Below are 25,495 nucleotides of genomic sequence, written 5' to 3' on the forward strand. Positions count from 1 at the left end.
TTCGGGGGCGGCCGAGGGGCGGGACCGCCGATGGGCGGCACTTTTTTAAAAGGAAACTGTGTGGTGGTTGATTCGCGAAGGCTGGCGGTTCCTCTGCGGGTCCAGCCTCTAGTGGATTTGAAGCCCCTCCCAGCGCGGGTGGAGCCTTTCCAAGTTGGAGGTAATTATAACCAAGCGCCCGCGGTCTGATTGAAACGCCTTCTCGGGATGCTCGGGTCCTTCGCTAGGTCTGTCGCGCCCCGGGACAGGGGCCCTTCTCCTGAGACGGCGCAGTTGCACTCTCGGCCGGTCCCCTTCCCCTAGGCTCCCTCGGCCGCCCCTGTGTCCTGGGCGGGCTGGGGAGCCGGGTGGGCGCGCAATGCTGACCGTAGGTGCTGGACCCTCACCCCTGGCTCTCGGCGTGCAGCCTTCTGGGGCGTCCTTGTTATTCGTTATTTACTCTGGACATCCACCGAATGCAATGTTAGGAAAAGGGAAGCGTGAGTCCATTTTTGTTCACTGGAAAGTAACTTCACAGATGCTGTGTACCGGGCCTGAGCGCCGGCACAGGCTCTCTCTTAAGGGGTGTGTGCGCGCGCTCGTTTGCTTCTGGTTTTCTTTTGTTGTTGCTTATTTTGGGGTTTTCGTTTTGTGTTTCAAACCAGTGTTATACCATCAAAGATGTCTTCCCTGATATAACCTTACACTGGTACCAGTCTGGAGAGGAGGGTAGTGGGCAGTGAGGAAACGACCTAAATGCCTGAGAAAACAACGCCTGGGGGTGGGGCAAGGGAGCTGGGTTGGGGGGAGGACGCCTAACACTGGCTCAGTGATAATGAAACTTGGAGAGTGTGGCCTCTCTCTTCTAAGTATTTCCAAGACCCTTCATTAAAAAAAAAAAATTTTATTATTGAAGATTTCATATCCACACTAATGTAGAGAGAATGGTATAATGGGCCCACCAGCTGGGTTTTACACTTACTAAGTCACGGTCAGTCTCATGTATATACCTACCCACTCCCTCTCCCTCCCACCACCTCCATTATTTTGAGGTGAATCCTGTAAATAAATCATGCATTTATAATATTCTAGTTTACCTCACAATAGCCCTACGATCTAGGGAATTTTACAGGTGGATAACCTGGGCCCCAGAGAGGCAAACAGATTTTACTCAATGTCATTTTCAAAGCCTGTCCACAAAATGCTCCGATACACTTCAGCCCTGCAGAGTAGGTAGGAATAATTATTCTATGCATGACAAAAAACCAGAGAAGCTTGTTTATTCCTGCCCAAGTCACATGGTTACTAAGGGACAGAATCAGCCCTTAGACCTAGAATTCTGAATTCCTTTTCTACTTTGTCACACAACTTCCCACAAACTCAAAGCACTCCCTGGTGGCAGGTCTGCACTTTGCTGTCACTGCAGTGCCATTCTGTAGGGACACTTGTTGGTGTTTGACGTCCCAGCACCTGCAGAACCTCTTTTCTGTGTTTGAGAAAATTACCGCCTTACGGCAAGATCTGTTCCCCTTACAGCTGAGCTGGGATCAGCCAATCAGACACAACCACCTAGGACTTTATTTTTTTTTTATAAAGATACTTTTCATTTATTATTTATTTATTTATTTATTTATTTATTTTTGGCTGCATTGGGTCTTCGTTGCTGTGTGCAGGCTTTCTCTGGTTGCGGCGAGTGGGGGCTGCCCTTCATTGCGGTGTGTGGGCTTCTCACTGCGGTGGCTTCTCTCGTTGCAGAGCATGGGCTCTAGGCGCGTGGGCTTCAGTAGTTGTGGCTCACGGATTTAGTTGCTCCACGGCATGTGGATTTTCCCGGACCAGGGCTCAAACCCGCGTTGCCTGCATTGGCAGGCGGATTCTTAACCAGTGGGCCACCGGGCAAGTCCCACCTAGGACTTCATAGATGGAGAGCTAGTGATGTCAAGGAACAGGGACAGTGGAGACTTCGTTTTGATGGTGACAGAGGCGTCCCCTGCAAACATCCAGTCTCCAGGGGCAGCAGAGACATTGAATCCAGCTGCAGCGCTCCGCTGCCAGTGCCAGCAGTGGTGCTGGTGACAGCTATGGGTGACCAGAATGGTGTCCTCACCAGAATTGCCCTGAGGCGTGTTCTGACTGGGTTCTGAAGGTTAGTTTCCCTTTGTCCCTGTCTGTTCGCTGAGCCCGGTTCCCCAACTTTCCCAGAGATTCTATGAGTCGTCTGATATCTTATCGATAAATTTCATTTCTTTGAAAAGCAAAAACACTTTCAATTGCTTGCCTTAGAGACCCTAACTGACCCAGACTCCCCGAATTTCCAGCTCCACGAGAGTTTGGCTGGCCTCTTTCAAACGGCAGGAGGGAGGAATGTGAACAGTCAGCTAGGGTTTGCACGGGGGTGGGGGGGGCACTTGCGCACACACCTGTCATTTCAGGTAGAGGAAAGGCAAGCTCGTCAGCTGACATCACCACAGAGTGTGTTCTGAAGGCAGGGCTTTCCCTACCCCTTCTCTCTGCTTCCCTAGCCAAGTTCACCGGGCTGCCCTGAAGATGCCACTGTTGCTCTTCTGCTCGCAGATCCAAGTGCCTAACAGAGGCTGTTACCACACCGGCTTCTTGCCTGGGTGCTGCGAAAGCTCTGTGTCTTTGACTCTTTATTCTCCACACCTGCTTTCCCATTCCCCAGGCATTGAAGAGGCAGCCCTTTCTTCTTGTGCCTTCTGCGTTGTCGCCCCATAAAACCAGGATGTGGGCAAAGAGCTCAGCTTCAGCAGCTGGGCAGGGCACTGGGCTGAACCAGGGGCAGAGATGAGAAACCGTCTTTTTTTTTTTTTTTGTCTCAGGGAGGCACACAAGTAAGAGGCACCTCCTCGTTTTATTGCCATCTTTTAATTTTGGCTTAGAGATGAGTGCGTATGTGTGTATCTTGTGGCAGTCTTGATGTCAGATTTTCTTCCTTTCACGTTAAATCTTTTTGGATAGAATTTTAAGCACCCAGTATTTAAGTTCAAGAGATTCCATGTAGATCACCCTGGGCTTCTGAAGTCAAACCTAGGCATTCTGCCAGTTATATAGCTGTAGTTTGGAGCACCACCTAGGCACTCCGCATATATCTTTAATTCTCGCAATAATTCTATAGCATAGTTGGTCTTACACTCATTTGATGGGTAAAACAAGGTTCAGCAGGACCAAGGCGTCCGCCTGAGATTACGCAGGTAGCCAGCGGCTGAGTGTGTCTTCAGATCCCAGTTAGTTTGACTCTACAGTCCTTGATCTTTGTTGTATCGTTAGCTTCAAAGAAAATTTCAGAACATCAAGAGGCAGAAGAGCCAAACAATTCTGAAGCAAAATTCAGATGGTACCCACACTGCCTCCTGCCCTTTGCCCAAAGGTGGGGCTTTACAGGTACAAGCAAGGACTTCCCTGGTGGCGCAGTGGTTAAGAATCCGCCTGCCAATGCAGGGGAAACGGGTTCGAGCCCTGGCCCAGGAAGATCCCACATGCCGCGGAGCAACTAAGCCCATGCGCCACAACTACTGAGCCTGCACTCTAGAGCCTGTGAGCCACAACTACTGAGCCTGCGAGCCACAACTACTGAAGCCCGTGTGCCTAGAGCCCGTGCTCCACAACAAGAGAAGCCACTGCAACGAGAAGAAGAGTAGCCCTGGCTCGCAGCAACTAGAGAAAGCCCGTGCACAGCAGTGAAGACCCAACGCAGCCAAAAATAAATTAAAAAAAACAGATTTATTAAAAAAAGAAAAACAAGAGCGGCTCTCCAGTGATTTGGGGGACAGATGACACATGGGGTGGCCATGCCTGGGAGGCAAGTTGTCTGCATGCTCGAGGGCCCTCTTTTCAAACTGGGAGCACGTTCTGATAGTTTCACTTTCTCTGGGCCCATCAGCACTGTTACCTCACTCAGAACATTGAGGGGGCGGATTTCTCCCTACTTGCTAATAGAAAGGTAGCAAGCAAGCCAGCATCAGGCCTAAAATAGAATGGTTTTTTGAAAACAGATTTTTGCAGATACCACATGTCCTCCTCCTTTTATGCATTATGTGGTCTAGCATCTGGACCTTGGCTCCCTGACTAAATGATTCAATAAATATTTGCAAAATGAGTGAATGGCGTCATACATATATGTCACATAATCACAAAGTATCTGCTCAAAGGGCGCATTGGAAAAGGCAAAAGAATCTTTTGCCATCGGTTGCCTAACAGCTGAAATACTGAAAGCAGTAAGACAGTTTTCACCTACGTCACAGCCCCTCCGATGCCTTGTTTCAATACCTCTTCTTTTAGGGAAGGTAGCTGTGTCTCTGGCCTGTCAGTGTGCAGTACGAAGCGTGAACCTGCTGAGTCTTACATCTGTCTGTACTTGGATGATGTTGGAGGGGAGGCTGTTTTCTCATAGGATGAGGGGGGAATGGGGGCTGGGCACACCAGAGGAGAGATGATAAATGGAAGAGCCAAAGTAACTGAGGAAAATTAAAATAAATTTAACTCGGGCTCAGCCAGGAGAAATGGCAAGGGAGAAAGCAAGATGGTAGAAAAAGAAAACGGAGAGGAATCTGACAACAAATTAACAGAGGGCAAAGCAAAGAAAGGGAAATTTGATCTGGTAAAGGATAGACTGTGTCAGTAAAAGGAGTGTGAGGTTTTCTCAGGGTATATGCCCAGTAGTGGGATTGCTGGGCCGTATGGTAGTTCTGTATTAGTTTTTTCAGGAACCTCCATACTGTTCTCCATAGTGGCTGAACCAATTCACATTCCCACCAGCAGTGCAAGAGTGTTCCCTTTTCTCCACACCCTCTCCAGCATTTATTGTTTCTAGATTTTTTGATGATGGCCATTCTGACTGGTGTGAGGTGATACCTCATTGTGGTTTTGATTTGCATTTCTCTAATGTTTACTGATGTTGAGCATCCTTTCATGTGTTTGTTGGCAATCTGTATATCTTCTTTGGAGAAATGTCTAGTTAGGTCTTCTGCCCATTTTTGGATTGGGTTGTTTGTTTTTTTGTTATTGAGCTGCATGAGCTGCTTATAAATTTTGGAGATTAATCCTTTGTCAGTTGCTTCACTTGCAAATATTTTCTCCCATTCTGAGGGTTGTCTTTTGGTCTTGTTTATGGTTTCCTTTGCTGTGCAAAGCTTTGGAAACAACCTAAGTGTCCATCATCGGATGAATGGATAAAGAAGTTGTGGCACATATATACAATGGAATATTACTCAGCCATAAAAAGAAACGAAATTGAGCTATTTGTAATGAGGTGGATGGACCTAGAGTCTGCCATACAGAGTGAAGTAAGTCAGAAAGAGAAAGACAAATACCATATGCTAACACATATATATGGAATTTAAGAAAAAAAAATGTCATGAAGAACCTAGGGGTAAGACAGGAATAAAGACACAGACCTACTAGAGAATGGACTTGAGGATATGGGGAGGGGGAAGGGTAAGCTGTGACAAAGCGAGAGAGTGGCATGGACATATATACACTACCAAACGTAAAATAGATAGCTAGTGGGAAGCAGCCACATAGCACAGGGTGATCAGCTCGGTGCTTTGTGACCGCCTGGAGGGGTGGGATAGGGAGGGTGGGAGGGAGGGAGACGCAAGAGGGAAGAGATATGGGAACATATGTATATGTATAACTGATTCACTTTGTTATAAAGCAGAAACTAACACACCATTGTAAAGCAATTATACTCCAATAAAGATGTAAAAAAAAAAAAAAAAAGAGTGTGAGGGGCCGGACAGAAGATCGAGTTACGCACTGCTGCCCGGTGTGATTGAGACATTTGGTGTTTGCCCTTCCCTTGGCTGACATGCCAACGGGATAAGAGAGCCTCGCGAGAGGTAGTCTTGACATCTTCACATCAATGTCTATCAGCCTGTGTCAGCTGGAGGTGACATTTGTCATAGAAGGGATGGTTATTTGACTTAACTGTTTGCAGATAACTGAGACCCTGCCTTCAACAAATAGCCCGGCAGGCGTCACACCTGATAGAGGGAGCTTGGATGTCTGGGCTACACACATTCTCAACACCTTGACTAAAAAGGGTGATATCGAAAAATCGCACTCCAAGCATTTTACCCTTAATTAGTGTGTATTCGAGTACCTACTGCTGTAACTAGCTCTGTGTTGGATGCTGTGGAGGATATAAAAGGTATTTGATGAAAAGCCAGTGATTCTGACACAAGATCTCACTTCTTTTCAAGCCTCCTACACTGTCTTTTCCCCTTTCCCACCATTCCACCCTAGCGGATGAGCCTTCCCACAGGTATGGAGAAAACAGAAGTAATCAGGAAAGTCCTCATGTTAAATCTACTAAATCTAACTCTGGACCTCACCCCTCCCACCTCTCAAAGATCTCACTCCCTTCTCTCTCCTCCATAATTTTCTCCTTCTCAGCTACATTGTTCCCATTATCTCAGAAATATTCCCTAGTGTCTCCCATTTTATAATCATGCCCTTTTGTCTCCCAGTCTCCTTCCAGCCCCCGCCCATTTCTCCTTTCCTCATCACAACGGATGGTCTTGACCTTTGGTCATTGCTGTCTCCACAAGACGCCTTCCATTCTCTTCTCCAACTCCATCCATTAGGGATCCTCGCATCATCACTGCATCCACTAAAAGACCTCCCTCCCCATCTTGTCAGTTTCAGTAGTCACTTCTCAGTTTTTGGACCTTTCAACAGCTCGGCTGACCTGCCCCTTGTTGACACAGTTGCCTTTTGATTTCTCTCAAAACATGCTCCACTAGCTTTCCTCTTACCTCACTAGGCCTGTCTTCTCAATCACTCCCCCCACCCCCTCACCGGTACGCGGGCCTCTCACTGTTGTGGCCTCTCCCGTGGCCTCCAGACGTGAAGGCTCAGCGGCCATGGCTAACGGGCCCAGCCGCTCCGCGGCATGTGGGATCTTCCCGGACTGGGGCACGAACCCGCGTCCCATGCATCGGCAGGCGGACTCCCAACCACTGCGCCACCAGGGAAGCCCCACAATCACTTTTGCTGGCTCTTCTTCCTTTGTGTAACCTCTTCACGTTGGATGGACCCAGGCTCAAGCCTTAGCACTGGTCTCTTCTTGGTCTTCAATCCCTGTCTAGGTGATTCCATCCTGTCCTGTCGCCTAAAGAGTTAGAGCATTACTCCAGTGGTTCAGATGGAAATTATGATGGCAATGGAAATGGAGAGAACGGAACGGATGTTTGCAGATGACTCCGACATTTGTTACTACAGCCCTGTGCTCCTGGATTATATATACATGTAGCCACCTCTTTAGACTCTCCCCTTGGATGTCTAAGAGAAGTCTCAAATCTAACACGTTGAAAATAATAATTCTCTTCCTGCCACATGCATCCTGAACTCTTTTCTAGTCAACCCTATCTCAGGAAATGGCACCACCCAGTTATGCCGGGCCTCCATCCCTCTCTCTCACTGTCCACACCCAATGCATCTACAAATCCTATAGACTCTTCCTCCGAAACAGGGGTTGGTGCAGTTTAACTATGAAGAGGCAGATAGCGGGTGTTGCAGGGCCTGTGGTCTCCATTACAGCCATTGTACAAGGCCATTGTGGCAGGAAATCCGCCGCAGACAGTAGGTGAATGAATGGGCGTGGCTGAGTAGGTAAATGAATGGGCGTGGCTGAGTTCCCATAACATTTCATTGACAAAAGCAGTCAGAGGGCCAGTTTTGGCCCACGGACAATAGTTTGCTGACCCCAGATCCAAAATAGATCCCTGTCCTTTTCCATCTCCACTGTCACTAGCCGAGTCCAGGTCATCAGCTTCTCATCTGAGCCACTCGGATTTTACCTTTTTTTTTCTTTTAGTTTTCTTTGTTTTTGGCCACCCCACATGGCACACAGGATCTTAGTTCCCAGACCAGTGATCGAACCCGCGTGCCCCGCAGTGAAAGCGTGAGTCTTAACCACTGGACTGCTGGAGAAGTCCTTCAAATTACCTTCTAATTCCTCCTGATTCTACTCCTGTCCCGTTAGTGACTCTCCTCACTATAAAAGCAAGCTGAATCTTTCAAAAATATAAATCAGGCCTTGTGTGTCGCCTGCTTCAAACCTCCAGTGGCTTCCCAGCCCCCTGGGTCAGGTTCCAACTCCTATCAAAGATCTTCAAGACCCTGCACGACCTGGCCCCATCCCATCCCACCCCTCTCTCGCTCTATTCCAGCCTCACTGGCCTTCTTTCTGTTTCATAAACAAGGCTTGGTTCACTCTTTTCTAAGGCCTTTGCTCTGACCGTTTCTTTTACCAGATCTTCACATGATGGTTGCCTCCTCTGAGAAGCCTGCCTGGGCCACCCCAATCTAAATCAGGAAGTGTTAACATTTATAAAGCGCTCACTGTATGTCAGCCAGTGTTATAAACTCTGAATATGAATTACCTTATTCAGTTCTCACAAAAAGCCCTCTGAACTAGATCCTGTTCTTATCTCCATTTTATTGAAGAGGAAATTGGGGCCAAGAGAGATTGTATAATTTGCCCCAAATGATTGAGGAAGTAGCAGAGCTGAGATATAAACCAGGCTGTCTGGCTCTGGGGTCCATGACCTTAGGCACCTAAGGCACCTAAGTAAAGACAGGCTCTTTACTGTCTATGTATTTTTATCATAGCATTTGTCACTGTGTTGTGATTACATGTTCATTTATTTGTGCTTTTGTTTGTTGAGTGTCTCCCCTACAACAAAAAGCAGAGATCTCGTCTGTCTTTTATCTCATCAAATTCCCAGCTTCTAGAACAGTGTCTGACACACAGTAGACATTCAGTACTTGCTGAGTGCATGAACAGTAATTTAACTTTGTAGCAAAGTAATTTATTGATATGCTGACAAATCTGTAATATTCAAAGTACACCTTACTTTAGAATTCCTATGAAGGAAAGGAATAGATTCATTACTCTAATTTCAGCAATGTTGAATTAATTCATAATCTGATCAGCCCTCCCCTCTCCCCCAAAATACGTGAATTCTTTGGAATTTTTAAAAAATAAATTTATTTATTTTTGGCTGCATTGGGTCTTCAGTGCTGCACGTGGGCTTTTTCTCTAGTTGCGGCGAGCGCGGGCTACTCTTCGTTGCGGTGCGCAGGCTTCTCATTGCGGAGGCTTCTCGTTGTGGAGCACGGGCTCTAGGTGCGCGGGCTCAGTAGTTGTGGCGTACGGACTTAGTTGCTCCGCGGCATGTGGGATCTTCCCGGACCAGGGCTTGAACCCGTGTCCCCGGCATTGGCAGGCGGATTCTTAACCACTGCGCCACCAGGGAAGCCCCTCTTTGGGTTTTTGAATGTTACTTATGGAATTAGAATAGGCTCCTGTCCATTTAACCTTCTTATTCCCTTATCTTGTTGCTTCTGGGCTATGTATGAGTGTGTTCATACACGTTGATACTCCAGGACAGCAATCCTGAGGGTCAGGATAAGTTCAAGGGAAGGTGGTCCCTTCCAGTGTGGCTGAATGTTTTCAACTTAAGGACAGATCTATAAGAGAAGTTGTTTTATTACAGTAATCCTGCCCTTGCCTTACCTAGAGAAGTACTGTGGCCAGGCACCCGTAGCTGCCTCCGGAGAATATTCAGCTGTAATGATGACGGTTTGGTGGGGTATTTCCCTCTTGGATACAGCATAACTGGAGAAGTAGCTTGGGAGGAAGCAGTTTTCAAGTGTACCTTTCCTAGGGATGAGCCATTGTGAGGATCACGTCCCATCCTGGGATTCACACAACCTAAAATTATAAATGTCAACTAAGGAGGTCTTAGAACATTGAGCGTTCAAAGACTCCAACTGGGGAAATCAGATCCCTGAGGAAACTGCAGGGTTTTAGGAGGAGGTACGCCTGCAGGAAGCTCTATTTCTACTGGGACGTGAAGTTTGTTTGTTTTTGTTGTATTTGAAGTTGTACTAGGTAAATCAGAAACAACCTGCTTGGCCCAAGGCTGGATGATAAAAGACTCTGAATCCTCAGGCTCCAGAAAGTTTGCAGTTTGGGTACTTGCAAATAGAGTTTGGGGGAAAATGCCACCAGTTGACTAGAATGTATTGAATTGCCTGGGCTTTTTTTTTTTTTTGCCGTACGCAGGCCTCTCACTGTCGCGGCCTCTCCTGTTGTGGAGTACAGGCTCCGGACGCGCAGGCTCAGCGGCCATGGCTCACGGGCCCAGCCGCTCCGCGGCATGTGGGATCCTCCCCGACCGGGGCACGAACCCGCGTCCCCTGCATCGGCAGGCGGACTCCCAACCACTGCGCCACCAGGGAAGCCCATAGCCTGGGCTTTCTGATACGCTTTTGGTTAGGTGGCGGTTGTGGAAGAGCGCGCCACTCGACCTTGGAACTTGAAAAGTCGTGCTGATGAGTTTACATCTTGCAAAGGGAGATCATAACGTTGCATTCCGCATCGGCCATGCCCAAAGCAGAATCTTCGGATGTTGACCACCTGGAATCCTGTGTGAGCAGGTGTTGCTCTAATCCTTCATCCCCTCTGCAGCTCCCAAGCTGTCCAGTGGTTATATTCTGAAAATCCAGTTTTTCTTCTCGGAATTTAGAGAGTGCTTTGAACGTTGGAAGGCCCCGAGGGCCTCTCAGTTATGCCTGTACCTTGGTGGAAGTTTAATGAGCCTGCTCCAGCTATTCCAGTAGACGGTGGGCAGCTTTGAGAGTGCTGGGATCCCGGGAAGGGGGGTGTCTCAGGAGGGGCCACATCCTGATTCTCCATCCCTCACGCCATCCGTTCTGCGCCCCTCTCTGGAGGCTGCCCTCTCTGCACTACCTCCTTTGGCCCTCTTACCTTCTGGCTCTGGCTGAATTCAGCCACGGGAGTGTTCCCGACCAGGGCTCTTGGCCTCCTTAATCGATAGAAATTGATCAGAGGCCAGACAAGAAATTCAGGCAAGGCTTTACTGGGGTCCCTGCTGCAGCAGCGGAGACTGAAAACAGGTAACGGGGTCCCCTGCTCACTCACCCTTTGAGCTGGTTCCTTATATGGGGTGAGGGTGGGGTATATCCAGGGGTCGGGCCGGAGGGGTGGCTTGGGGGTTTTGCCCACCCCCTTGGTGGTGCTGTGTGCAGGCGGCCTGCACAGTACCCTGTTTTGGCTCCCGACGCCTTGTGTTTGCTCCCAGCCCCTCAGAAGTGTCAGTTGTGGTTTTGGTCTTTTTGTATCTTGTTGTTCATAATTTGCCCCAACTGCTCATGAGCGCAGTTATTTTTAGTCCCTTACAGTTTCTTTGTATTTTGTTGATTGAGGAGATGTGTGTTCGGGGGCAAGCAGTGAAGCAAAGGGCCCCAGGTCCCAGCCTGTCTCAAGCAGTGCAGCAAAGGGCCCCAGGTCCCAGGTCCCAGGCTGTCTCAGGAGGAGAGCAAAGGGATGCACTGCGATTCTGGCAGATTTACTTTACAGGCACAGCTCCCATTGGGTCTTACCTTCCTCGTGGCTTCTGCTCTCACTCGGCTGGTGAAGTCTTCCTTCCTCACCTGGTCTCCGGGCCCCTCATCCATCTCTTGCTGATTCCCTGACACCTCCCCACCCCTCTGTACGCAGCTCCTTCATTACATTCATTTTAGTTAAACCCCTCTGAGTGTGCCATCTGTTTCCAGCTGGACCCGTGAGCGATACAGATGGTTATAGACCCGGACTAACGGCGTGATCCTCTCCCTCTGTTTAGCACCAGGCCCCAGGCCAAACCACGTTTTCACCCTGGAGGAAGAACAAAGAACTCAGATATTTAGAACATGCCGTGAACCCTAAGTTTCTAGAACACTTGGACAATATGAGGCTCTGTTTACGGAGGTGAGGCGTTATATCCCTGGTCCATTCGGACAGAGACCGAAGTTTAGTTAGGCTTAGCCGAGGAGGAAAGCCCTCTAGCCAGAAAGGAACACTCTGTGTAGATAGAAATCGTGTAGCACCTTATCGGCAGACACGTAATGCATTTACTTTTCTGCACCGGACTTGCTTTCACCTTGCATCACGTGGTCGGTTGTGTTAGTGCCAGCTGAGCTTTCCTGATGGCAGGATTAGAAGCCATGGTTTAATATTAGCCAATTTGGAAAATCGTTGGTGGTTTAATAACCCAAAAGTTCCTGGTTTTCTCTTGCTGCGATTCAAGGTGAGGGGAATTTCATGTTTACTGGACATCCCTGTGTACCTGGTGATGTGATAAATTATTTAAAATATTTTATTTCAGGTAGCCTTTACACCACTCTGGGAGGTAGGTGGTGTGATCCCTATTTTGCAGACAGGGAGGCAGGGGCTTGGGAATGTCAGGCCCAGGCTCCAGGTCACACCTCCCATAGGTGGAAGTGCAGTGATGTGGTTAAGAAATCAGGTTCTGGGCAAGTGATGTAAGTACTGTATGCCTCAGTTTCCTCATCGATAGAATGGGGGTAACAGCTGGACCTCCTTCATAGAGCTCTTGTGGTAACTGAATGCAATGATGAATATAAAGTGCTTAGAACGGGACTCAGTGCATCCAAAAGTTAGCTAATTTTCTTTTCTGATTTTAACAGTCTAATGCATAGTTAAGATTCTGTTTTAAGCACCTGGAAATTTTTGTTATGTTTTGATTTTGAGTGAAAGAAGTGATGAGAAGGTGATAAAAAGTCATTTTCTTTGACCTGATTTTAAAACTCTTGATATTTCTCTGTCATCAGTTTTGCTGTCAGCAGAGCTGACATGTCTTTATGACATTTTTAGAGCGTCCCTTTCGTCATCTGCTTTACAATGACTCAGCCATGCTATTTAAATCAGGTTACAAAGTCTGGAAGAAATCAGATGAGGCCGTTAAAAACTGTCCGTGAACAAAATGGGACTCACTGGTGGTTGTTTTTTTTTTTTTCTTTTGCTGCTGGACAAATGATGGCTAAGACATCTAGAAAATGTTCTGTACGCTCTTTTGGGGGCTGGGAGTTTTAAGACAAATTGTAAAATTCTAAAGTTTACAGTTCCGTGTTTTAGGAAACCTGGGGAATGTGGGTTACGTCACCTAGGACTCTGGCCCATTTTCCTGAATCTCTAAAGTCTTTTCCGGAAGTAGGTGGGAACCGAGGTGAGTCTGCATAGCTGGCCTCTTGAACAAACTTCACCCTAAGTCCCTTAATTGAGAGTGTGATTTCATGTGAAGGTAGTTTATAAAACAGTACCCTTGCAAAAATAAATAAAGTCACTAAAAAAATGTTTGCTTTCTGCTTTCTAGTATATAGAATCAATTATAACAGCAAAGATCGAGGTAAATTTATCTGACAGGAAACACATGCAATTACCAAGGCTGGTGCAGCTTATTTGAAAACACAAGCAGTATTAGCTATTTTGTCTAAATACTGGACGCTCAGGAATGACAAATTAGCAAAAATAACCACATTCAAGATATCACGAGAATAGTAAAAATATCTGGCTTCTGTGCACACCTATGCTCGGCATATTAAAACCATCGATCGTGGCACATAATTAAAACTGTTTTTGCCGTTGGGGCTGCTGAAAGCTTTTTCTGGATGTCCCAGGTTTTCTCATATGCATAGAGCATGGAAGGAATTTCTTTATCTCCACCACCTTCAGAAAGGGGGGGCCAGGAACAATGCTGGGACCTCTCAAAGGAACAGAAAAGGGGGCGAATTGCACGTGAGAGCGTGTGTGAAGAGTCTTCAGTCTCCTTTGATGATGACTGATCTACTGTTTGTCAAAACCTGCTGTTGTTTACGGTGAGTGACAGCTGGGGAGTGATGGATAGATCAACTATGGAAGACGAGTGAAGGATAATTTAGGAAAAAGGCACTGCCCACTAGACGATCTTCACCACGTTCTAAACGTCAACACCACACATTCCGCACTCTGTTCTTCCCTAGTGAGATGGTTCCCAGGCTGCTGGAAACTCGAACGGAGACTCCTCCTGGGGAAAAAGCTTTCAGATCATTTGGGTAGTTGAATCGTCTGCCGTTATTTTCTTTTTTGTAAATTTTTATTGGAGCGTAGTTGCTTTACGACGTTGTGTTCGTTTCTGCTGTGCAGCCTACTCGGGATCAGATAGGGTGAGCTCAGTGGCCCTGTGGGGCTGCGCTGGCTGGTTTCCTCCTCCAAACAGACGGGAAACCAGTCCTCGTTAGCAGGTGGTTCTAACTGGGAACCTTGTCCTCCCACTCAAACACGTATTAAACTGCTTCTGTCTGAGGCCGCGCAGTGATGGAAAGGATGGAGAGACGGGGAAGAAGAATGAACGAGGCCTGGCTCTGGACCATCCACCCGCAGGAGTACATGCCTCTCTGCTGTTTCCTTCAAAATCCGTTCCCAGCCTCATTTAAAAAAAAAAAAAATTATTTAGGGCTTCCCTGGTGGCGCAGCGGTTAAGAATCCGCCTGCCAACGCAGGGGCACGGGTTCGAGCCCTGGTCCGGGAAGATCCCACATGCCGCGGAGCAACTAAGCCCGTGCGCCACAACTACTGAGCCTGCGCTCTAGAGCCCGTGAGCCACAACTACTGAGCCCGCGTGCCTAGAGCCTGTGCTCCGCCACAAGAGAAGCCACCGCAGTGAGAAGCCCGCACACTGCAACGAAGAGTAGCCCCCACTCGCCGCAACTAGAGAAAGCCTGTGCGCAGCAACGAAGACCCAATGCAGCCAAAAATAATAAATTAAATTAAATTAAAATTTAAAAATATTTATTTATTTATTTGGCTGCGCTGGGTCTTAGTTGTGGCACGTATGCGGGATCTAGTTCCCCGACCAGGGATCGAACCTGGGCCCCTTGCACTGGGAGCTCAGAGTCTTAACCACTGGACCACCAGGGAAGTCCCCCAGCCTCATTTTCTGAAAATTAAGTGTCCCTCTCTATTTAAAGGTGGGCAGGTGGAATGCTCAAAAGTAGAAATCATTTCAAAAATTTCAAATTTTAAATGTAAATATTAGAGAACACTATTTGGAAAGATGGACAGAGGAAATAAAGGAAACGAACTCTGATAGGCTAAGTTTTAAGAAATGTGCCCCTGTCTTGACTGCACCTCTGGACCCTTACTGACCTTGACACCCTTTAAGAATGGAGCTGCTTGGGGGCTTCCCTGGTGGTGCAGTGGTTGAGAGTCTGCCTGCCGATGCAGGGGACGCGGGTTCGTGCCCCGGTCTGAGAAGATTCCATGTGCCGCGGAGCGGCTGGGCCCGTGAGCCATGGCTGCTGGGCCCGCGTGTCCGGAGCCTGTGCTCCGGGGCGGGAGAGGCCACAACAGTGAGCGGCCCAGGCTGTAAGGAAGCCCTTGAGATCCCAGACCCTCTAAATACCCATCTCCATGTTGGCCCAACAGCCCAGAACCATGTTGCCAATGGCAAACCAGATTTTGGGTCTGCTCGGCTGTTCTAGAGCTGTTCTGTTCAAGATTGAGGAGGAATGGGTTTCCTTGGTTGCAGAGATAGCCCCCAGCAACACGCCGCGTGGCTGAGGATGCGACGGGTGCCACCTTCCCGTCCTCAAGCCCTTGGAGCTGGGAACAAGCAGAGGGGGTCGCGTGAAGGTGCAGGAGAGAAGGACAGTGAGACAGCTGTGGTCTGTCGCTTCCCGGAACGAGCCTGCGATGAGCAGGGCCCATCCACCTGGGCGAGCTATTTAGGGGACTGTTTTATTTTATCTTGTTTACTGATGAATCATTTATTCGAACAAGACAAAAACGTCTCCACATTGTTTCCTTTTATACAGAAACTGGAACATTTCAAATATATTACTTTTTCTCTTTTTCAACAGATCTTATTTGAGTCTGGTCCCAGGAACTTCTTTTCATTCTAGGATTCACGTTTTAGTAACACACATGCACCCATTACAGCCAAAACAGCATACTTGAATTTCAGATAGTCATTCATTATCATGGTGACAGTACCAACATATGGTAAAAGCCCTCTGGCTCTCCCCACCATGTCCTTCTTTTCGAGCCAGTTCTCGCCTTCTTTGTATGAACCTCTATCATCAACTTTAATATTATCTCCTTTAGTCAGAAATTCGATGTCTCCATTATCTTTCATGAACTTTGATTACTCTGTGTACTGTTGGAATGTAGGAGACTATTTTAATCTGCAAAAAAGCGTTTAAGTGGAAGCCAAAGTGAGTCTTCATTCAGTCTGAGCCTTTGCTCCACAAGTGGCTAGACTCCCAAGTTGACAGTGCAACTGGGACTAAGCTAACTTTAGATAATCTTGAGCATGAACCCTGGAGACTCCTGTTCATCAAAAAAGGCTGTAAGAAGACATTCTTCCCCATCACATACTGGCTGGTACTTAAAATGCATGAGACGAGCTGATGTAGGCATCCCGAGCCATGGAAATGGACTGGGGTGGGAGCGGCGGATGAAGGGAGGACTTCTTTTATCTTGAAGACACTCTTTTGTGGAAGTGTGTTCACAGCTGAGAAGGAGAACTGTGATTCATTTTCTCAGTGGCCGAACATCTCAGCTTCCCCCAAAATATTCAACCTAAGATTTGCATTAGGAAGCGTGGCGGCAGGTGGGGAAGGCCTATGAAAACACTGTCCTTGATGAGAATCAATTTAAAAATTATTTGGAGTGGCTTTTCTGCAAAGAAGTTGTCTTGTTTTTCTTATACAAAATTATTGCTGTGAGCAGGACCTTCACTTTAGGTTGGTTGACTGGTGAGGATGATAACCCTTTTGCCAACCCTGTTTTTTTTTTTTTTAAATTTTGAGGTGTTATTGCAGGGACAGCTGGCTGGGGCTAGGTGTGCAGTGTGTGACCTGGCACGGAATCCTCCAGGTGAAAAATTACTGCAGGCACAATGTCCCTCTCCCCTACCAGAAAAAAAATGACTCAAGGGCTTCCCTGGTAGCGCAGTGGTTGAGAGCCCGCCTGCCGATGCAGGGGACGCGGGTTCGTGCCCTGGTCCGGGAGGATCCCACATGCCACGGAGCGGCTGGGCCCGTGAGCCATGGCCGCTGAGCCTGCGCGTCCGGAGCCTGTGCTCTGCAACGGGAGAGGCCACAACAGTGAGAGGCCCGCGTACCGCAAAAAAAAAAAAAAAAAAAAAAAAAAAAAAAAGACTCAGTATCCTTAGACTTCAAATGAGTTAGTCAGATTCTAGTTCTCTTCCTCAGTTGAAAGCCTTGGAGAATCTCTGCATTGGAGGTCTTGCCCAAAAGATACAGAAGGGGCGTTGTGTGTGCACGTGAGTGTGTGTTACACGTCCGCATGCATGTCATGTGCACACATGTGAATGTGTCCTTCACGTGTATGTGCATCACATGTGTGTGCATGCGCTCCGTTGCGTCACCCGTGTGTGTCTGAGTGCACCCAGTGCAGCGAAGGTACCAGTTGAGCTGAACTTGAGAGCCTTGGAAGACAGTCCATTTCTCCGGAGTAGTGGGATTCTGGTTAATGTTAAGAAAACAGCTAAGGCTTTGTTTTGTTATTTGAGAAGCATTTGGGGTTCTTGTTAAAAAACAATGTCCATGAGAAAAAATATCGGCTCTCTCAGGAATGACTATGTTGCCTGGCCTGGAGGATGAGGGGTCTCAGAGGAACTGATTCCCAGCCCTCGGCCAGGCTGGGGGCACAGGACGCACCGTCCAGGAGGGCATTGCTGCTCCTTTGTGGTATCTGCTGTGACTACACGTAGTCCTGCTACTGGTGGCTCTTCTTCTCTTGAGACTAGCAATCTTCTCTCAGGGAGCCGTACTGGCTACCTAGTAATCTTTTCTTTGTAAGGACCTGGGACCCCTGTGTCTTCTGTGTCCAGGCTACAATAGCCTTATTTGGTAGCTCACAGCACACCCCTCTTTCTCTCTTCGGGGACTGCCACTGCCAAGGGACCTTCTCTACTGCTTAAGGGATTGGAGGTCCCATCACTGAATAACGGGAGTCGGTAAAGCCCTGGGAAGCCGTTTCAGATTTCTTTTTAAGTGGGCCTTGCCTCCCATTCCTCGACGGGCTTTTCGAAAAGGATGGGGCAATTTTATCTCTAACCAGTACATTCCTTTTCTGCTTCCAGTCCTTGTAGGATCAGGGTCACAAATAAGCCCCCTCTCTGGACCAGACACATATCCTGGCAAAGAGGTCTTTTCCTCCCCCGAGTCTGGCCCTTCAATGATGCCAGGAAAGGAGAGAGATGAAAACAATAAAGCCTCTCCTTCTCCGTGAAAACTCCCTCTCTGCCCACCTGAACTTGAGCCTCTCTGTGTCATCAGCTTTCTCATGCTGAACATCTTTGTCCTACGGGAGCAGATGTTCACGGAGCCCAGCGATCAAGCCACAGCGTTTCATTTAATGATATTATACTCACTTTCAATCTTAGGAGAATCGATAATGTTTTCTATTTAACTTGGTTAAGTCTTGGTTAATATTTAGCTCTGTTTTTAAGCCTAGTCCAGATATCTACAACCTGACACATCTAAACGAGGAAACTAGGTGCCCAGCCTGTGTTCAGTCACTGCCAAGTTAAAGGAAAGGGTGGTCAGTCACTGCAGTTGGCGGTGGGAGGGGCAGGTGTGAAAGCTTGGCCTTGAGCTGTTATTCTTAGCTCTGATGGTCTGCCGACTTGGGTAACTGCTATAAAAGCTTTCTAGCTGTGAGCAGAATACAGTCCCTGGTGTCTACTTTCTAGATGAGCTGCTAGGGAAAAAAAAAAATTAGAGGCTCAGCCTATGAGAATGAAAGTTGTTTTGCTTCTAACATATTAGACGCAGAACAACTACTTAGGTGAAGGTTTGCTTTGCTAGAACGTTTGATAGGAAATTTGGTGTTTTTGAATCTGGCAAAAAATATGGATTAGAAAAGTGGCTGATTATAAGTTATTACTTATAAGCCCAAATGCTTGGTCCGCTAAATATTGTGATTTTTTTGTGGTGATGCATGTTTCAGAAACACTCATCAGACCTTCTGCATCATATAAGGAACCTTTTGAAGGTTCTCTTCCACCTTTCTTCAACAAGGCCAAAGTTCGTTTCTGTCTTTCATTGTAACTTGATGGTCTTGATTGGACAGCCACGTCTGGGGCTGATTACGAACATCTATCTCGACAACCACCTATTTGCTGCCTATGTCAGTGACCAGGCTGTACGCTTTTCCAGCACGAGGCTCCTACTTAGGGCAGCCGGGGCCGAAAGCTTCAATACCTGTATTCTGTCTTGGAGGAGAGGATGAGTTTGTGTAAGCAGACCCCAGCTCACTGCCAGCTCTGAATTCCCAGCCACCAGCCTCCGTCTTCTTATCTGCCTACCATTTATGAGAGATAAATAAGTTTATGCAAAAACAAAAAGAGGTACAATTATAAGATGACACTGTAGGGAAAGTTGTTACACAAAAATGCATGCAATAAACTATTATATATAGGATGGATAAACAACAAGGTCCTACTGTATAGCACAGAGAACTTATTCAATATCCTATGATAGGATAGACCTAGAGTCTGTCATACAGAGCGAAGTAAGTCAGAAAGAGAAAGACAAATACCGTATGCTAACACATATATATGGAATTTAAGAAAAAAAAATGTCATGAAGAACCTAGGGGTAAGACAGGAATAAAGACAGACCTACTAGAGAACGGACTTGAGGATATGGGGGGGGGAAGGGTGAGCTGTGACAAAGCGAGAGAGAGGCATGGACATATATACACTACCAAACGTAAGGTAGATAGCTAGTAGGAAGCAGCCGCATAGCACAGGGAGATCAGCTCGGTGCTTTGTGACCGCCTGGAGGGGTGGGATAGGGAGGGTGGGAGGGAGGGAGACGCAAGAGGGAAGAGATATGGGAACATATGTATAGGTATAACTGACTCACTTTGTTATAAAGCAGAAACTAACACACCATTGTAAAGCAATTATACCCCAAGAAAGATGTTAAAATATATATATATATATCCTAAGATAAACCATCATGGAAAAGAATATAAAAAATAATATATATAACTGAATCACTTTGCTGTATAGCAGAAATTAATGACTTTGTAAATTAACTACATTTCAATTAAAAAAATTTTTAAATGCACGCAGCAAAATCACACATGATTACTCAGGATCAGCTACGAGTTCAACTCAGAACTGCCCAGCAGTCACAGCTAATGGAGCGTGACTCCTTCTCCTTCTCTTTTCTTCTTCATAAAAACAAGCAAAAGAAAGAAGTGCAGCGTCCTTCTATCCTTCAGTGTCCTTGTCCTCGTGTCCTCTTAGACTGTCGCAAGCTATGGCATGAACCTCACCAAAGTTCCAACCCCATGTCCAGTATTACTCAGCTCTCTGTGTTAACTGAAACACAAGCTAACATCATATTCCACACAGGCCCCAATGTCCCATCATCTCTCCTGATACCTTTCTCACTACATCCACTTAGGTTTAAACCGCTCTTCACCACCCATGAGAGTGGAAGGTAAGTAGTAGCTTGCATAACCCAAATGCTCAGATATCCTAAAATCAGTGGAGTACCTCACTTTTTATTCTCTCCTGGCATCCAGCCGACCTGTCTTCATAATTACATGTTGAGTGGAGGCTAGGATTAAATTTTGGAACTAAAATGGTGTTAACGTTTAAATGAAAATGTGTATCCCCTCTTTTGAAGAAAAGAAATCAACCGGAGAGCCAATCATCCTAGAAAGAGGTCGTTCACAAAGTGGAGAATACCTCCTCATAAAGTAAAAGCCTGACTTCTTATTTGGACAGAATGATAACACCAGGCCGAGAGGCCCTGTCCTATAGGCTCAGGGTGACCATTCTGATGCATACCCGCCATCTACCTGGGTTTGTGTTTCAAGGCTTTAGATGGCTGCTCTGGACCCTGGCCTCCTTGCAGGTAGTTTCTCTGATTGCAGGGGCAGGAGTGCTATAGAATTAGTCTTTCTGCCTTGAAATTATTTCTACAGATTCTTGGTCCCTTGGAATCACTTCTCTAAGTAAATGTCAGCGTTTATGCAAAGACCCAGGAACATCACGTATTACAATAGTGGTAAAGTTGGGTTTAAAGCATTTCATTGCAAATCTTTGCTTGTTTTTATGAAAGAGGAGAAGGGGGGGGCGTCACTGTCCATTAGTTGCGGCTGCTAAGGGGTCCTGAGCTGACCTTGCAGCTGACCTTTCCTTTGGTAACCTTGTGGGATTTTACTGAATGCATTTTTTTTTTTTTTTTTTTTTTGGGCATGTGGCATCTTAGTTCCCTGACCGGGGATTGAACCTACGCCGCCTGCAGTGGAAGCGCAGAGTCTTAACCACTGGACGGCCAGGAAAGTCCCTACGGCATGCGTTTTGTGTAACAAGTTTCCAGATAGTCTCAACTTACAATTGTACCTCTTTTTATTTTTGCTTGGATTTATCTATCATTATTTATTGAACATATCTTCTGGGCCACGGTGCTTTTGGGAATGAGGTGGCATGAGTTACATAGGCAGATAGAAGAAAAGCAGCACCATAACCACAGGTGGAGCTCTTAGTCATTCTAACTGTCAGGCAGCCCTTGCCTAGGGAGCCAGAAGAGGCAAGCTCACTCCTAAATATGGTATAATTGATACGTGAGACACTAAGAGTGAGGCTTTCATACAAACCTAGAGACAATGGCATCATTGCAAACACCCGAGTGTGTACTTCTTTGTACTCTGGAAATTGTGATCAGCCAATGAAATGGGCATCATCTCTTTTCTTATTGCTTGTATACAAGCCCATGTACAATTTCAGGGACAGAAAAACGTCACTGATGGTGTGAAGTGCCTGTCTGTAACAGTGCTTGAGGAGTAGCCCAGGGAATCCGTGGATTAAGGTCGATGTTTAGTGTGTCTGTTGTGGGTGAGCAAGGTGGCATGGCCATACTTTTACTTTCTTTTTTTTTTTTTCCAAAAACATACGGCCATGTGAACATACTGCCAAAGCAAGAGAGATCCCTGAAGCTTAAACTTTATTGGCTTCAGGGTAAGTCCATTCCTGCGGGTGCCATATTGAAATAAACGTCCACCTATACTATGCACATTCGAACTTTCTACTTGTGTACATGAACTCAGGAAACGTAGGTCATGACTATACAGGGACTAGATAGGAACAGGCAAGTATAAATGTAAGACCACGAGATTACATATTGGGCTTTAAACACACAAACACACAGATAGGGTTTTCTGTTTTTGTGGAACTTCAGCGTCTCCAAAGATCACCTCTCCAGGCTCTGACTTGTCTGCCTGCATTTAAATGTTCACTTTAAGGGGGAGGTAATCAGCTTAATACATTCTCATTCACTCAGACAAGCCGGACTCAAACACCATTCTCTGAAGTGGACTCGCACCGAGCACTTCCATATTCTAGAAGCCAGGCGATGGGTGAGGGAGGGAAAGGGGGTGGGGTGCGGAGCACACAGCCGGTTGCAGAGCTTGGCGCTTGATTGATTGATTTTTCAGGCAGTTCAGATACTGGTCTGGAGGTCTCCATTGAGGAGGGTCCTCTGGGTCTCCGTGGTCTCATTCAGCCGGGATTTGTCCTGCTTACTGTCACTTCGTTCCCCGTCGTCTGTGCCACTCACCTTGACCAAGCAGAGGACATTCTGGAAGCTCTTCTTGAAGTTGTCAGACAAGAAGGCGTACAGGATAGGGTTGGCACAGCTGTTAGCATAGGTGAGGGCCACCACGAAGTCAAACATGCCCTTAAGGGCTGGGGTGGGACTGATGGCCACGGACACCGAAGAGACATTGAAGATGTAGAAGGGGAGCCAGCAGAAAATGAAGACGGCCACCACAATGGACACCATCCGGGTGACCTTCTTCTCAGACTTTTTCCTCTTGGAGGAACCCACTCGGATTCCAGAGGACTTCACTTTGATGATAATGAACAGGTAGCAAAGACAGATGATGGTGAGGGGCACCAGGAACCCCAAGATGAAGGCGTAGATGATGAAGCCTGTGTACCACGCCCCGGATTCGCCTGGCCAGTTGATGGTGCAGCTGCTTCTCCCCCATTGGTTGCTCCGAAGGCCAGCATATATCATGATAGGCAAGATGACCAGCAGAGAGACCCCCCACACAGCCACGTTGATCATCTTGGCTGTCCGGGGTCTCCTCCACTTGGCCGACTTGATGGGGTGGACCACAGCCAGGTATCGGTCAACGCTCATGACTGTCAAGCAGAAGATGCTGGTGAACTGATTGATGCCATCCACAGTCATGACGACCCGGCAGATGGCCTTGCCAAAGGGCCAGTGGACCAGAGCCACCTGCATGGCCAGGAAGGGCAGACCCAGCATGAAGAGTTCGTCTGCGATGGCCAGGTTGAGGATGTAAACGTTGGTGATGGTCTTCATCTTGGCATAGCGGAGGATGACATAAATGACAAGCGTGTTGCCACACAACCCAATGATGCAGACCACAAAATATATGAAGGTGAGGACTGCATTGCTGGTCAGGTCATAGTATGGCTCTGTTTGGTTTGAAATGTTGGCTGTAGCCACGGAGCCACTGAGGTCGAATGGAGAGGAAAGCCAAGGTTGGGTCCCATTGAGTAGTTCGTATGCCAGATCCATGGCTGCCTGACAGCTTAGGCTAGTTCCAACCAGCCAGAGATCTTGTTCTCCCCTTCACGGGTCCTGGAGGCAAAGGATCCGCTGTGACATCTGCAAGGAAAAAAGGAAAATTGACTCATCAGAGGCTACTTAAGTTCTCACCAGCTTTCCGTGTTTCTGGTTTGCCTTGTCAGATGCTCTTCAATTGGAAAGTGTGTTGTCTTTCACATCACCGTGAGCCTGCCAGCCCGTTCGCATCAGCGTGCAGGCTTTTTGAGTTGTTTCTCCACTGAGGGGAAAGGGTTTGAGTTAAGTCATCAGAGTTTATCTTGTCACCTTTGGTGATGCACACATGGGAGTTGGCGGTGGCTGCAACACAGCGATTCCTAAGAAGTTAACTGGTCCGGACCTCTCCAAGCTCTGTAAAAAGGCAGAGCTTGGAGAGGTCTGACCTCAGAGGAGTCTGACGCCGGCATTCCTGGCCTTTTCCCCTTGGGGAAATCTGTGTTGGCTTGTTGACTGCTTTGGAGTCTTTCCACTCTGAAAAATCCCATCGTGGAAAAATCCCAGACTTTAGAGGTGAAAAAAACCTAGGGTTCACCCATGGAGCCCACGGGACCCCACGCCAGGCACTTAACCGCTCTGACTCTCATTTGTTACAGTGGAGGTGTCATGAAGGCCAAGTGATGTGGTCGAGGTGAAAATGCCCAGCACTGTGCTGGCTTCATCATCAGAACTCTAGAAAATTTTATCTTTTCTCCCTTTTTCATCTACCATTTTACTTATTTCTAATTTATTGAAAGCTGCCTACACGAGGAACCAATTTATAGTCTTAAATATTAAAAATAAAGATCTGGCTTGCTTTTATTTTTCAAATGTATGCTGTAGTTGATTTTTGTTTCTTCCGTTTTTGTCTCTCGTTACTCCGTGCTTGACCTCCTCATGCCTCGGAGAGTCCTTGCCCAAGTCCCTCGGCAGGATGCTCAGCTTTTCACACCTCAGAGATTCTGCCTGTGATCCCCTGATTACGCATAAAAACAGGAACCGGTGTGAGGGAGGAAGGCTCATTCACAGAAGTGAGTTCCAAACACGGATGTCGCTCGTTCACATCCGCTGTCCCCCTGACCTTGCCGACCATCCTATGAGGTGGGGATAATTATCCCCATTTTACAGATGAGGAAACTGAGGCTTAGAGAGTTTAGGGAACTTGTTCCCATTCCCTTGTACATCATTGGTGGAGCTGGGATTTGAACACAGGACACCCAGGTCTTCCGCACTTTTCGCAGCATCACAGCTGCTGCTCAGTGGACTGGAAAACTAGTGGCTGATAACCGGGCTTTGGTTTGAAGCAGCTGACTCCTGTTTTACCTCCATGCCGAGAAAGTAATTGTAACACTGTTGGCTTGGCCTAAGATATAGAACAATAGCTCATCACATGATTAAATGATTTATCTACGGTCATTCAGAAAACATCACTGGGGGGCTTTTTTGTTCTGGATACCAGGGGTACAGGAATGAACAAGATATGGAGGTGACAACTTAGGAGGGGAGACAGGAAGGATGCCAACTCTTACAGGGTGTGAGTTGCATGGAGATATGAACGAAGGATCTAAGAATGCCTTTCTCTGCTGGGGGATTCAGAGGAGGCTTCACATGAGGAATGTTTGAGCTGGGTCTTGAATACATGAAGCGTGAAGCCAGGAGGGCAGGTAAGAGGTCATTCTGGGAAGAGGGAGGCTGGAAAAGGGGTGATGTGCTGAGCTCATAGCGGGAATAGTTCATTTGGTGGACACATCTCCTCTGAGCAGGGCGCTTTTCCTGGTGCCTGAGTGAAGACTGGAGACAGCTCCTTTCTGCTTGGAGAGACTGCCGATGAGTTATCAGGGATTTAGCCAGCAACGAATGCCTCAGGATGCTTGCCCACCTCTGCCTCCGGTTCATTCTGCACCACCAGGCGCATTGCTCATCCTTTCTGTGCTGATTTCCCCACTACACAACTGCCTGTAGAGCGGGGTCTGGGCTTTGCGGCTGATCTTTCTGCAGGGTGCTTTGGCGACCCCGGATTCAA

The 25,495-nt window shown here is 47.3% G+C and overlaps 2 protein-coding genes across 7 annotated transcripts in view; one reads left to right on the forward strand and one right to left on the reverse strand.

Annotated features, from left to right (window-relative positions):
* Positions 1–37: 37 nt before the first annotated feature.
* SLC39A11 (solute carrier family 39 member 11) overlaps positions 38–25,495 on the forward strand; it is a 447,715-nt gene continuing 422,257 nt past the window's right edge. For 2 of the 6 annotated variants that reach the window (XM_089901697.1, XM_089901699.1), the window contains exon 1: positions 58–160. The gene's annotated coding sequence lies outside the window, so the exon portion shown is untranslated. Of the gene's footprint in view, positions 161–25,495 lie in introns of all 6 variants that reach the window. The other 4 variants (XM_089901696.1, XM_089901693.1, XM_089901695.1 and 1 more) reach the window with 4 other exon arrangements.
* On the reverse strand, positions 21,461–23,556 carry SSTR2 (somatostatin receptor 2). The gene has a single exon (XM_022589763.2). The coding sequence runs from the start codon at positions 23,446–23,448 to the stop codon at positions 22,339–22,341; it is 1,110 nt and encodes a 369-aa protein (XP_022445471.1). The 5' UTR covers positions 23,449–23,556; the 3' UTR covers positions 21,461–22,338.

The sequence above is a fragment of the Delphinapterus leucas genome, chromosome 19, assembly GCF_059928025.1.
Source record: "Delphinapterus leucas isolate spDelLeu-1000000601 "Yukka" chromosome 19, BTC_Dleu_Yukka2, whole genome shotgun sequence".
In the NCBI taxonomy this organism is placed as follows: domain Eukaryota; kingdom Metazoa; phylum Chordata; class Mammalia; order Artiodactyla; family Monodontidae; genus Delphinapterus; species Delphinapterus leucas.